Source organism: Chrysochloris asiatica, unplaced genomic scaffold (genome assembly GCF_000296735.1).
Source record: "Chrysochloris asiatica unplaced genomic scaffold, ChrAsi1.0 scaffold00016, whole genome shotgun sequence".
Taxonomy (NCBI): domain Eukaryota; kingdom Metazoa; phylum Chordata; class Mammalia; order Afrosoricida; family Chrysochloridae; genus Chrysochloris; species Chrysochloris asiatica.
This window is the reverse complement of record NW_006408534.1, coordinates 13602301-13616586: the sequence shown is the minus strand read 5'-3', so window position 1 is coordinate 13616586 and position 14286 is coordinate 13602301. Positions and strand designations below refer to the sequence as shown.

Below are 14286 nucleotides of genomic sequence, written 5' to 3'. Positions count from 1 at the left end.
AAACCCTATTCAGGGTCGCTATGAGTTGGAACCAACTCCACAGGACACCACCACCACCATTTTCTTTGACAATGAATCCTTCTCATTCCCTTGTTTCTTAGCACCACCCCCCAAAAAGGCTTGTTGTAACTCAAGACTGGGAAGGAGACAGAGTTTGGGCATTACAAGGTACTAAAGATAAGGCCAGCAGGAGATTAATCTTGTTATTGGGAAGGGTTCATTGGTTTTTTTATGTTTTCATCTGGAGGCCAGACCATAGTGACAGTCTTTTTGCCCCTCCCTTTTTCAGGATCTGAAAGTTTTCACCTCATATAAGTGGAGCCAACAGTGGCTGACAACCTTGGTTATAAGTTCTGACATAAGAGGTGAGAAGTAGAGAGGGGAGGGGCTGAGGGCAGAAGGGGAGAAGTAGGGACAGGAAAGGAGGCTCCTTACTGACAGAGGTAAGGCCATAAATACTGGATGAGATATCACTCCTATTGCCCCTTTACCTCCATCTCATCCCTGGGGCTCAAAAGTAGGGAATGCATCACTGCTATTTTTAAAAAAAGGTTGTTCTTTGGGATTCTGAGGGAGGAAAGGTTTATTCTTTCCTTCCACTCTCCAGTCATTGGAAGAGGGCTCTCCTGGTATTTCCAGAATGTTGTTGTTGTTGTTGTTAAGTGCCGTCGAGTCGGTTCCGACCCATAGCGACCCTGTACAGGGTTTCCGTGAGGAAAAGGCAAACTTAGAGTCACAAAAAGGATCAGCTGACCAGCAAACCAGGGAGACTCTTTTGATTACTGACTATTCCATCATCTCCCTGCAAGATAAGCAATATAACATCCAGGTAGCTTCATGACATCCATTGCCAGAAACAATGCTGAAATTGCTACAAATTGATGAAATAGACTTTTGTCTATGAATTCAGTGACTCAAAATTCAAACTGGAATGGAAGGATTTTTCATATCAAGTAACAATCTTGTTTCCTCTGTTTTGAGAAGATCACTCCAATGACTGCATAGAGGATGGAACGGAGGAGGCAATATGAGAGCAGAGATACCAGGTAGGAAGTGGGTGAATTAATGCAGTTGAATCTGGGGGCAGCCAGTGGCACCGGAGGTGAAAACTGGAGAGATGTTTGCAGGATTCTGAGGGAACTAAACATATTAATTAGTTCTTGGCACATGGTTCAAGAGAAGAGGTCAGGAAGAGAGGGTGAGGAAGAGACCCAAGACTCCTCAACCTGCAAGAACATCACTGCTTTAGGGCAGAACATTGCTCATGCTGATAGGGGAATTACACAGAGAGGTTCAGAGAGAGGAACCTATGTATGGTTTGGGGAGTTGCCAATCATCAGATGGGTTTACCCATGACATACATTCTAAACAGGAGAGGCCAGGTGTACGGTTATGCTATGATCTTTTCACCCCCAGGCTCCCTTCCAGCACTATCCAACTTTGAGAGTGCTCAGAGTCCTCAGTGTTTGCTCCTCTCACCAGCTGAGTGAGGGTGCTTTCTGAAGTCTTTCTAACTTATCACAGCCAAGTTCTCCAACACAGTGAAATCCCTTCTGGTAGACTTTATTAGTTAATTATTGTTACTGTGTGCTGTCCAGTGTTTCGATGCATAACAACCCCATGTGACAGAGTAGAAGTTCTCCATAGGGTTTCCTCAGTTGTAATCTTTATGGAAGGGTTTGGCGCTGCAGGATAAGCACTAGATTGTGAACCAAAAGGTCAGCAATTCAAACTCACCAGCCACTCCTCGGAAACCCTGTACAGGTTTGCTATGAGTTGGAACTGATTCGACAGCACTCAAGAACAACAACCACCATCTTGATGGAAGCAACTGTCAGCTCTTTTCCCCATGAAATGGCTGGTGGGTTTGAACTGCCGATCTCTTGGTTTGAATGATTAAATATTGCACCACTAGAGCTGCTTTTATACACTCTGTGGGAGTTGGCAAAAGAAGTATTGCTACAAAATCATAGAAACATTTACTAAATAAAAAGTGTCAAGATGTGAAGCTATTGTTTCTCAACATATCCTTCACCTAGAAGGCAGTGTTTTATATCTTTAATTTACCTTAGGTGTGGCGCTGTAGGAGCAGTACCATACTGTGAACCATAAGAACCACCAGGTCAGCAGTTCAAACCCAACAGCTGCTCCTCAGAAACTCTACACAGGGTTACTATCAGTTGGAATTGACTCGACAGCACTTATCAACAACAACCCTTCACCAAAGAATTCTGCACACTTTGATTTACATTATGTCAAAATGGTAGTTTTGAAATCCTGGAGGGACTCAAATCATGTTCCTTTTCAATGTTCTTTGAGTTTGGGGAATAAAAAGAAGTCCAACTGGGCAAGATCAGTGCTGTCCGGTGGATGGGGTAAAATTTCCCAATGACATTCTCATAAGACAGCCATTGTTACCCTCAAAGAATGAGCAGTACATTGCTACGATAAAAAAAAAAAAAAAAAAAAAATTCCTTGGTGCAACTTTCCTGGCCTTTTTCAATGCAGTTTTCAATTTTCTTAAAATTTCTTTGTAATAAGCTCCCATGAGCATTCTGTGTCTTTTTGAGAAAATCTATTAAGATCACCCCCCTGAGATTCCAAAAAATAGTTACCACGATCATCTGAGTTAGCATCTCTGCCTTGAATTTAACTGGCCCAGAAGATCCCAGTTGAAGCCACCATTTTGATTGGATCTTTTTTTTTTTTTTGAAGGTATCCCAATGAGATTAAGATGAGCATGTTACTGTAAGAAGTTGTCTGAAGCCAACCACTGATCGCAGAGACATGTTTAAACATATCTTCTCTGGAATAAAGCCATGCATGTATGAACTGAAACCTAGTAGCAATACTTTTGGACTCACCCTTGCGTTTATTGGAAGTAAAAATACTTTCACCTTCGCATCCTCATAGCTCTCTCTTGAAGTATATTAACAAATTGCTTTTGAGTTGTGAATAAACTTGTCAAGAAATAATATGTTACTAGGCTAAATACAACAGCTGATTTGCTAAAATCAGAAGATGTTAAAAGTCTTTGAGAAGAAACTGTGTGGCCCATGTAATAAAAGTCTCTATCAGTAAGCAGTCTGAAAACAAGCAGGAGAGAAAGTAGAGTGGTTAAGGGACAAGGGGCCAAAAGGGAGCAAGCAACCCATCTTGGTTATAGGGATACTACAGTCTGTGGTTAGACATCCTAGTGTTTGAATCCTGGCTCCAGCTTTAACTGATTGTGTGGCCTGGGCCCAGTTCCTTAAACCTTCTTGAGCCTGACTCCGCTTCTCACCTATAAAATGCAATAATACTTATATGCTTGTAAGAATAATACAAACTTAAATGGGAAAACACATATGCTTATACAATTCCTAGCACAGTGCCTTGTAGATTGTAAACCATCAAGCAAAACAAAAGCAACAGTTACATTAACAGCACCGACATCATCAACTCCATTTTCTATGTGCCCTTAGTCTGGTAGGTCAGTGATGTTGCAAAGGGAATGGTATCTGAGTGTGGGGTCCTTGTCATTAGAATGTTCTGGTCTCAACATAGTGAGAAATAAAGCCCTGAGCCAAGTCCCCTGGAAGGATGCTCAGAAGTCTCAGAACACCTTCCATTTGGATCTGGGTAGAGACGTGAAGGGATGACACCCCTAACTCTTCAAGGAGCCGAAACACTCTCTAGTTTTTTTTTTTAAATAAAGCACAAATGAAGAAATTAGATGTTAATTTAAAAAGTACAGAGAAGCAAAAAGAAGAAAGAATCACCAATTTTCTCATCATCCAGAAATATGTCAGCATTACTTCCAACAATAAAACAAAGCAAAACAATTGCAAACTAACTTTCTCTTATTTTAACTGTTTGAATATTTCTTTTGGCGATTGTCTTTAGTCTCTTTATAGTTTTTCCAGGTCCTTAGTTCTTACTTTATAAAGCCCAGTTCTGGGCATGAAATTCTGGGAGGGCTTCAACCAGCACAGAGTTCTCAGGCTCGCCCTTAATTTATTGCTCAGGAACAAGCTTATTTTAGAAACTTACATTTGGCGTGTGGCTCTCCATTGCCCCCAGATCTGTGCTTCCACAGGTTCGCTACCACAGATCTGTCCAGGACACTAACTAGAGCAGCCTGAAAGGTACGAAGCGTCCAGGTGCCCACCTACCTGGTAATCCATGGGCCGCCCTGCAGTTGGTTCCATCTTAATGTCTGGCTTTGATCTAAGAGGGAGAAGTATGGAAGATACTATGTCAGACTAGGGATGATGGAACCATAGGAGCTGGGGAGATGGGGAGTGACAATGTTTAGACCTTGGAGAAGGGCAGACGGACAGAATTCTGAGCATCAACCACTCAAGGATTATTCTTAGAGGCCCTAATAGAGAGGACTAACAGAGAGAGTAGCAGGGAGACAGATTTTAGGTCAACAGGTTAAAATATGGGCTGGATGGCTCTGTGGAGTGTTAAGTGCCTAGCCTCACTGGTATTTAATGACCTGGGCCCAGGCTTGTAGCTGCTGCAGTCTGTCTTTGCAAGGAGAGAAGTGAGGAGTTCAAGAAAAAGTAGAAAAGGGACAGGGTTAGGAAGAAGCTGTCCACTGGCACCAATTTTTCCCCATCCAAATTCCAAGCAAACTGATTCCTGCCTGATGCGGTGGAGGCAATCAAGGATGCAGGTCTTCTGCCCACTCACCGCTTGTTGGAGACATTGGTGGTGAGAGCCGTGACAGAGGCTAGAGACACGGTGTCAGGGTCCAGCCCATCCCCCAGCCGAATAGCCAGGCGGTCAAGGTCTTCCATCTCCAGCACCGCTGGTTCATCTGGGAAGAAGGCTGTGTAAGTGGATTGTACAGAGCAACAGAGACTGTTTTCCTTTTGAATTTGACCTCCAGGAAGCTTAGAGCCAAATCCAAGGTTTACCTATAGCACCTGCTCAGAATGCTATGGTCTGTATATCTGCTGGGGTTTCTACCTTGCTTTTGATTATATATTTTAATTGATATATGTCTAATCTGGTGTGGCGCTGTAGGCTATTATGTCAGACTGCAAAGTCGTTTGAACTGCAAGGTCAGTGGTTCAAATTCACCAGCTGCTCCTTGGAAACCCTATATAGGGTCGCTATGTGTCAGATTCGACTTGATGGCACTTAACAACAACAACAATGTCTAATCTAAGTTTTTTAGTTTGAATGTCAACTCTTTCGTTGTACCATACTTAAAGCACTGACTATCCTTTGTGATGTTGTGGAATAATGCACTGGATGGCAAGGTTGTTTGAACTGCAAGGTCGGTGGTTCAAATTTACCAGCTGCTCCTTGGAAACCCTATACAGGGTCGCTATGAGTCAGAACTGACTGGAAGGCACTTAACAACCACAATCCTTTGTGGAAGAATATAAGGAAGAAAGAACCCATACTGATGGTCTTCTCATAACAACGACTACCATTCATTGAGTGGCTACTGCGTGCCAGGTTACACTGCTGGGCACTTTACACACATATCTGGAGTCCTCACAGCCAAGTCCTGTCAACATAAACTTTATTTTCATATCACAGATAGAGAAACTGAGGCATAGGAAAGTATGTATCCAGGTACAATAGCTGAAGGGGGCAGAGAGGAGGGCGAGAATCTAACCCTGCCCGAGTGTGTATTAATCTAATGATACGAAGAAATGATGATTCCGAGAAGCCACCCAAGGTGGATGTGCTTGGACGTCAGCTAGCCTCTGTATCCTCTGAATCTAAGAAGGGCACTGCTGGAATTGGCTTGGGGGTGCGCGCGTGCGTGCTCACCTCACTGTGTCCAGTGGGCAGGCTGCAGTCTCGTGATGCAGCTAGGCAAAGGTTGTTGGGATTTTAACTCTCCCAGAATTGGAGAATTGACCATCGTTCTCTTTTTGGTTGTTGTTATTATTCCCTCCCTTAATTAAAAATTCTAGGAAAGGACAAATGCTTCTGTGTGGAAAAAATAACGGGAGCAAACATAGCAGCTGTTGTTTAGTGCCGTCAAGTCGGGTCCGACCCATAGCGACCCTGCATAGAACCCTGCTTCCGAGGAGCAGCTGGTGAGCTTGAACCACTGACCTTATGGTTCAAATGAATTTTGTAATCCAACGCAGTAATACACCGGAGCCCAGTATAAAATACAGATTTGACAGAGGATTCTGTGCTCATTTCTAGGCTAGTTCTGACGCTGTGGGAACCCCTTGTCGCTAGAGGAGTCCACTTCCTTGAAGATCCGGACTTCGGGCGCTGAGTCTCCTCTGCCAGCCAATGGGCAGCAAGCTCCGCCCAGACGGCTCTCGCAAGCCAATAGTAAAAGAGCCTGTTTGGGAGGGGTTTGATGGGGTCACGTGCAAGAGATGGCTGGAGAGCACTGCTAGGAATGCGGGCTGAACCAGTGGTAGAGACAGACTTCCATACCTGATCTTTGGACTTCCTCTTTGTGGGACCGATTCTTGCCGAGCTTCATGGCTGAGAACACGCTTCTCCCAGCTCTGTGAAGTGGACCGCCAGAACGAGGTGGAGGGAAATGGAGGCATCCAGGACCACACACAGAAACACAGGAGAGGGAAACACAAAAACACACTTGAGAGAAAGGGAGATTGATACCGTAGCCCCTCACCTACTGATTCCAAGATGTAGGGGAGGGCTTACACTCCCAAACTGGGAGCCTTCAAGAGGACTGTTGTTATTAAGTGTGGGTTGAGTCAGTTCCCACTCAGCTACTCTGTATAGGATCTTCGAGGCTGTATGATCATGGTATGGAAAACTCTCACCTCTTCAAATGAACAAAGAAAGGTTCCTTGTTCTAAAAGAAGTTATTGTGCAACGAGCACCGCTGGACCCTGGGCTCTTCAACATAACCTCAGTCCTGTCTTTTCAGAACTCTGAGATCAGTCAGCACCCCCAAACTCATTTTCCCTGCCTCTGTGCCTCACTTCAGCGATTAGAAGAAAACTAGGTGACCAGAGAGACAGAAAGCATTGGAACAGAATGGCAGGGATCAGAGAGCATTTAGACGAGCAGAGGCTGAGGAGAAGGTGGGAGATGTGGGAGAGATTAACTATTCAGTTCTCAGATGGCCCTGATGCTCAAAACCTGGGGAGCTTTCTATAGATACCCACCACATGGTCTAAACTCCTTATCCATTCACACAATTTCCTTATCCACTCCTTGTTGTTTTTAAGTGCTGTGGAGTCAGCTCCGACTCAGTGACCCTGTATAGGGTTTCCTAGGAGCTGCTGGTGGGTTTGAACCACTTACTTTGTAGTAAGCAGTCCAATGTTTATCCTACAGCGCCACACCCAATCCTTGTTTCTCTCTTATTTCCCTCCAGTCCCCACTGCATCCTCTTAAATCACTCTCTCTCCTTTCCCAGCAGACTACTACCTTCTGGGCCCAGATCACAAACCGCTCCAGCTTCCAGCACCTCACTGTGCCCGGCCCCCAGAGTCCAGGCAGCCTCTCTACAGAGCTTCCAGGACCTTCCCTTTGTCTTTGCCTTTTCATATCCTGAGATTTTCCTTAGGTCCCAGTGAAAAGAAAAAGATGAGCCTGTTCCCATATAGCTTTATTCCTGGCTTTCCCCCTTCTGCCTGCACCCTCTCACTGCCGGCTTTCCCCTTAACCCACAAGAACATATGATAGATTCCATAGTTCCTACCTCTTCCTCTTGTTTGGTGTGGCCTTGCACACCCAGGTAAGGAACTTTGAAGTCAGAGAGGGTGAGGAAAAGGGGTAGGGGATCCTCACTGCCCCTTCAGTGATGTCTCTGCACGAGCCTATGGTCCCTGGTGCCAGGAGGCACCTAGAGTAGGATCAGTAGAGGGTAATGTGCAGTATTCCATTACTCTATCAATATTGCATGAGCTGGATACCTGACTCCTTCCACTTCCAATTCTCCCTCCTCCAGGGTGTGGCTAATCATCCTGCAGGTCCAGATGGGACATGGTATAGACTCCAACCTTGGACTCATTTACAGCAGAGCCCACCATCTTTGGGCCATGGCCACTCCCCAGACCCCTGTGTTTATGCTGGCTAATGTCAGGTTGGGGAAACCATTTCTGCCTATATAGAGATGGTCTAGAAACCTCAAGACCCTCTACTCAAGGTTGGTGAGCCAATCTCATTCCCCAAGACCTGCCAGACTGTCACTTTACTACTCACGTGTAGGCCAAGCCATGGAGGGTGTGTGCCTGCATCTCAATGAAAGAACAACTAAGAACCATGTAGCACCAGCTCATAGTTTAGCAGACCTTGACATATCCATGCTTTCCTATAAAGTGACAAGGTAAGTGAAACAATGCTGAGATGACACTGATGAGTCTGCTCTATCCAGTATTCATGTAAGAGGGAGGGAAGGAAGGAGAGAAGCTCTCAAAAAGGAAAGCTGATATCTTTGGAATACTTAAAAAATATGTCCTCCTTCTAATAAAAGGAGATATATTATGTGGGAAGAAAATAGCCAAGAAGAGATTATATAACATTTCTTGGTCATATACTCTGGGCCTGAGGTTTTCTCAGATAAATTTTTCCCATGAGAAATATTTGCTCATGATATCTTTATAGCATTTGAGGTACATATGCATCTTTTCATTTAAACAATGAGAAAACAGGATCAAAGAGGTTAAAATAATGTTACACAATAAGTGGCAGAGGAGAGACTGAAGTTTAAGGCTCCTGTCTGTAGGCCAGCCAGATTGCCACTACATCTTAGCTCATTTGCCTTGATGCTGTGGGATTGCACTTCTCTGGGAGTGTGAATCCAATCCAAACCATTTGGGCTTTTTGCAGAAATTCTCTAGGGCCTGCACTTGTAAGTATAGGATTGCCCATGGGCTAGCACAATCTGGAAATTAGGATGCCATTTGTGAAGAGTCCCTAGACCATGTCCAGAGAAGGGGCTCATTCAGAAGTACCCTAATCAGCAACATATTTTGAAAGAGACAACTATTAATATTAAAATACTAGTGACGTGCTTTGAGCAGATCAGTGGACCTATTGGAAACAATTGTGCTCGACTCAGGGACCAATATATGCCTGTAAAAATGGTAAGAGTTGCTGCCATTTCCATTTGGACAGAACTTTGGTTCTTCTCCTTGACTCACCAGGTCTAGTTACTTTGAAGCCCCCTAAAGGCTTTCTAAGGAGCCCTAGTGGTGTATTGGTTAATTCACTAGGCTGCAAGCCAAAAGATTGATGGTTTGAATCCAGCAGCCTTTCTGTAGGATAAAGATGTGGCAGTCCGCTTCTGTAAAGATTTTTAACCTTGGATACCCAGTAGGGTTGCTATGAGTTGGAATTGATTTGATGGCAATGGGTTTGGGTAGTTTTTTAAATCCAGGTGCAGCTATTTGTCAAGTGTGGAGCCTATTTGGAAATGCTCTCTTGTCATTGTTGTTGTCATTGTGCACCTCCAACATGCTCTGGTCCTGTCAGTTGTCAGCCTGTGAAAAACTAAGGCTGGGTCTGGTTTAGGAATAGGAGATATGAGCAATTGACATTTATTGTTGTTGTTGTTAAAGTGCTGTTGAGTCAGTTCTGATCCATAACTATCCTGTATAGGGCTTCCGAGGAGCAGCTAGTGAGCTTGAACTGCTGATTTTTCAGTTCAAATCAATTTCTTTCATCCAGGTGGGCAGTACTGATCACAAAAACTAAAGAAATATCAGCGTAAACAAGTAGTGATTACAGTTGACAAGAGTATAGAATGCAACCACAGTTCCTAAATTACTTAATAATTGCCCCTTGTTGTTGTTGTTGAGTGCTGTCGAGTCAGTTCTGACCCATAGCGACCCTGATTATTATCTCACATCCTGTTTGCTGTTCAGAAGAACTCATGGTAAATTAGTCTTTGTTTCCATTTAAGATAGTCGGTAGTAAAATAAGATAATGCTTTCCTCTAAGATACCTCTCTCTCTAGACCTACCAGGCTTTCCCCAAGTCCCACAAGCAACAGGAATTCTCAGGATCCCTAGACCAGTATGTCTGAAACTTGCCTTCTCTGGGCCTCTCACATAAGAATCAGTTGGAGTTGCTGATTAAAAGTGCAAATTCTTATTAAATTGGACTCTCTGGGACTGAGGGTCAAGAATTGGCATTCTCAACACATTGCCCAGGTGATGTCTCCCTGCAAGAGATTTTGGGAGCCACTGAAGCAGTTGTAGTGGAGGGAAAGGGACCACCCTTCCCAGGCACCCTGCTTATCAGTCCCTGGAAAAGGACACCATGCTTGGTGAAGCAGGGTGTCAGCACAAAAGAGGCAGACCCCCAATCAGATGGATTGACACAGTGGCAGCAACAATGGTCTCAAATATAAAAACAATTGTAAGGATGACACAGGACCAGGCAATGTTTTTGTTCTGTTGTGCATAGGATTTCTATGAGTTGAAGCCGACTCCACAGCACCTAACAACAACAACATTGGCCTTTAAGTGCTGGTGCTACCCCTATATTGTTGCTGTTAAAAGCTGTCTAGTAGGTTAAGGTTAAGGAGCTCTGGTAGCGTAGTGGTTATGAATCGGGCTGCTAATCTCACGGTCAGCAGTTCAAAACTACCAGCTGTTCTGCGAGAGAAGATGAGGCTTTCTGCTCCCGTAAAGATTTACAGCCTCGGAAACCCTGTATAGGGTCACTATGAGTCGGAACCGACTCCATGGCACATAACAACAAAAACAAAACTTGAGGTTAGCATTCCAGTACTTATCCTACAGTGCCATACCAGAACTTTGTATCCTTATATCAGGAGTATCATATTTTTATACAAAAGATGAGCATTATATATTTTATGCAACCCATTCAAGCCCCTCAAGAGTTAGTTTCCTATGGGCATTATTCACATTATTTACAGGGCATGCCATATTGAAAAATACAGTATTCCCAGGAAGCATGCCTGGTGCAGGCCCTCAATCCTCCTCATGTCTGCCCATGGGCCCTTCTGGTCTCCATGTTGGAGATTTTTTTCTGCCCAGCCTCACTATTTACTGCGCAGACTGCTGCTGTCCTGAGCTGCCCAGCGCCTGGCTTTGTATAGTCATTCATGGGCTGTCTCATCCTTAGAGTATCCATCGCATCTCATGTGGACCTGCATCAAACCACTGAAGCCTGTTCTAGTCATAGACCCTCCTTGTCCCTAAGGAAGTGCTCTCAGATGGCAGATCAAAAGTTGACCCTGCTGTCCCAGCCCAAGAGGGCATGCGGGTAGTTGTTGGACACTAAGCCAATTGACCAATCCAAGTGGAAAAGGGCCTTGGGTTTCCCTTATTCAGATATGGCCTCTGAATTCAAAAGTCACTTGATTCCTTAAAACAAAGATATTTAGAAGTTTAGATTGAGGCCTAAAACCAAAATAAAACAAAAAGCTGTGCTTATCCAACCATTATTTCCTGACCCTGAATAGCTTTAACCATCTCAAGTGGACAAGCTGACTGGTTGGACTTCCGTGTGCCTGGGAATATTTCAAAATGATGCATTTTTCCTTTTATGAAAAATGTAGAAATGTGAAGAGGTGAAAGTAATGTTCAGAATCCCTGTGCCTGTTAGTTTCTCCCTGACTTACTCTTCCATTCATCTGTGCTGTGGAGCAGTAGAGTGATGTCATTGACTGTCAGTGCCTTTGTAAATTTCTGATGGATGACTCATAAAGAGTTCACTATGGAAAAGTCCTTGCTGCCCAGGTACAACACCAATTCTCAGAAAACAACATTTCTGCTTCTCCTGACAAAGGGGTAAAGCCTATTTTTTGAAAAGGTTAACAAAATCAGGGACTTTTAAAGATTATATACTTGATTAAAGACTTAGATTTCAAAAACATGTAATTTGTTGATTAGGTTTCTGTTGTTGCAAGTTGCTGTCAGTTGATTGTAACTCATGGCAACACCCTGTGTGCAGAGTAGAAGGACTGTGGGATTTTCAAAGGCTGTGATCTTTCAGAAACAGCTCACCAGGCCTATACTTCCAAGGTGCCTCTGGATGGGATTGAACTGCCAACCTTTTGGTTAGTAAAGTATAGCACTTAACCAGTTGTGCCACCTAGGGATTTCTATGGGAGTACTAGTGTACTGAGCCTTTATTTTTTCTGAATAACTTCTTGTTTTGGTCTATTTGGGTTCTACAGTTATTAAAGATATCAAGTGTGGTGAGAAACAGAACAAAAAAAAAAAGAGAAAAAGGAAACAGCCAGAATTCAACTCAGTGAAAAATTACCTTACAACCAAGTGAGCTCTTTTTTCATGGGTGCATGAAAGCATGGGAGCCAGAAGCCCAGGGAAGGCTGGCCCCTTAGGACTGTTGAGGATTTAAAACCCTATCTGTGTTCCCTGTCAGCTGGGCTCACCACTGTCAGAATGACGTGTGCCTGAAATTTAGACTGGTATTTCTCTGTAGAGAAAAGAAGTAAAATTTCGTTCACTCATTATAAAGTCTTCTTTTCATTTGTGGATCTGAAGATGTCCTTGCTCATTCCGTGGAGCAGATTTAACAGCATTTCATCATGGCTGGATGATGCACAGCAAGTTCCTGGGGAAAGCTTGCCATTCATAATGTCTTGGGAACATTTGCCAAACTAAATTTAGTGGCCTGAGGGTTTCATTACTTAAGGTCATTAGGTTGTTGTAGGAGTTGGGACTTAGAATGGTGTGTTGTAAATAAATGAGCTGCAGACAGTGCCCATTCACTCCCAGGGCTCTGTCCCACCACTGATTTCCTCAGGGATTTTCCAGGTTTAGACCTCAGCCAATTAGGATGAGTAAGCTCCTGTCTGAGAGAAACTGGGTCTGTGGTCCTTTGTTGCATTCTTTAAACAACCAAATCCTCAAAGTTTGGGGACATGTTCTCCAAGTGTCCCTTGATGGGATTATTTCCTTTATTTTTCATGCCCCAAATATAAGTCAATTCATAGTTAAAATTTTCACAGTTGTCTTTCAAAGTATGTTAAATTTCAATCACATTGTATGATCTTTCCACTTTTGAGAAGGACAAACTGACCCTTCAAACATCCCTATCTTCAAACTGACCTGTTTACACATGCCCTCACCTTACCAGGAGGTCTCAGAGACACACACATACTTATCCAGACTTGGGGTTTGCCAGAATAGCTAGCTTCTTGGCTGTCCCTATTTGCACCATTGCAACACTCAAACAAACAATATCATGGAAATACATTTCCCATCTCCCCAGTCTACCCATCCCAGAATCTCATGTACCAAAGGGATCACATGTTTTTCAAATGTTGAATCTAACTTTTTCCTCTTTGTAAATTACACCTATTTTCACTGATCTAGCCTCAGTGGAGATAGAAACTGACTTTGACCCATAAAAACCCTTCAGAGATTTAAAAGCTGTTCCCACACTTTTCTCCTTTCTAGATTGAAGAGTTGCAACTTTGTTTAATCTCTTCTTAGAAATCCATGTCCCTACTGTGGCGCTGTGGGCTAATGTGTCAGACTGCAGAGTCGTTTGAATGGCTAGGTTGGTGGTTCAAGCTCACCAGCTGCTCCATGGAAATCCTATACAAGGTCGCTATGGGTCCGAATCGACTTGACGGCACTGAACAACAACAACACTCTTTCAATGGAGCCCTGGTGTGGTGCTGTGGGTTAATGCACTAGACTGCATAGTCAGTTTGAATTGCAAAATTGGCAGTTCAAGCTCACCAGCCGTTCCTCGGAAATCCTATACAGATTCACTATGGGTCAGAACCAATTCAATGACACAGAATAACAACTGCAACACACTTTCAATAGCTCGGTTGCTCTACCAGTTGCTGTAGAGTTAATTCATGTTGAACCATGTGTGTTAGAGTAGAGCTGTGCTCCGTAGGGTTTTTAATGCCTGTTTTTTCAGTAGTACAAGGGGGCTTCAAAAACTCTGTGGAAAAATATCCTTATCTTTCAATTCTACTTTTCTGTGACCTTTTTGACCCCCTTGTATATCTCTGGGTCTTTCTTTTGAGGTGCCTCTGGGTGGACTCAAGCCTCCAACCTTGCAGTTAGCATCTGAGCATGTTAACTATTTGTACCACCCAGGGGTTCCCTACTGTTATACAAATGAAAATAATCACGAATGTCAGTTTACTTTATCTCATATGCTAAAGTCGTCAAGAAGTTGTTGTTGTTAAGTGCTGTTAAGTCAGTTCAGACTCATAGTGACCCTGTCTAGAGTTTTCAAGGAGCAGCTAGTGAGCTTGAACTGCGGATCTTGTGGCTCAAACCAACCTTGCAGTCCAGTGCATTACCCCGTGGCACTATACCAAGACTTTGTTGTTGTTAAGTGCTGTTGAGTCGATTCCGACCCATAGTG

The 14286-nt window shown here is 43.7% G+C and overlaps 1 protein-coding gene across 4 annotated transcripts in view; it reads right to left on the bottom strand.

Moving 5' to 3' along the window:
• OTOF (otoferlin) overlaps positions 1 to 14286 on the bottom strand; it is a 141660-nt gene that overhangs the window by 41011 nt on the left and 86363 nt on the right. For all 4 annotated transcript variants that reach the window (XM_006835217.1, XM_006835216.1, XM_006835218.1 and 1 more), the window contains 3 exons: positions 6409 to 6482; positions 4681 to 4807; positions 4155 to 4209 (listed from right to left, as the gene is read on the bottom strand). In XM_006835217.1, coding sequence (XP_006835280.1) covers positions 4155 to 4209; positions 4681 to 4807; positions 6409 to 6482 — 256 coding nt within the window. The remainder of the gene's footprint in view (positions 1 to 4154; positions 4210 to 4680; positions 4808 to 6408; positions 6483 to 14286) is intronic.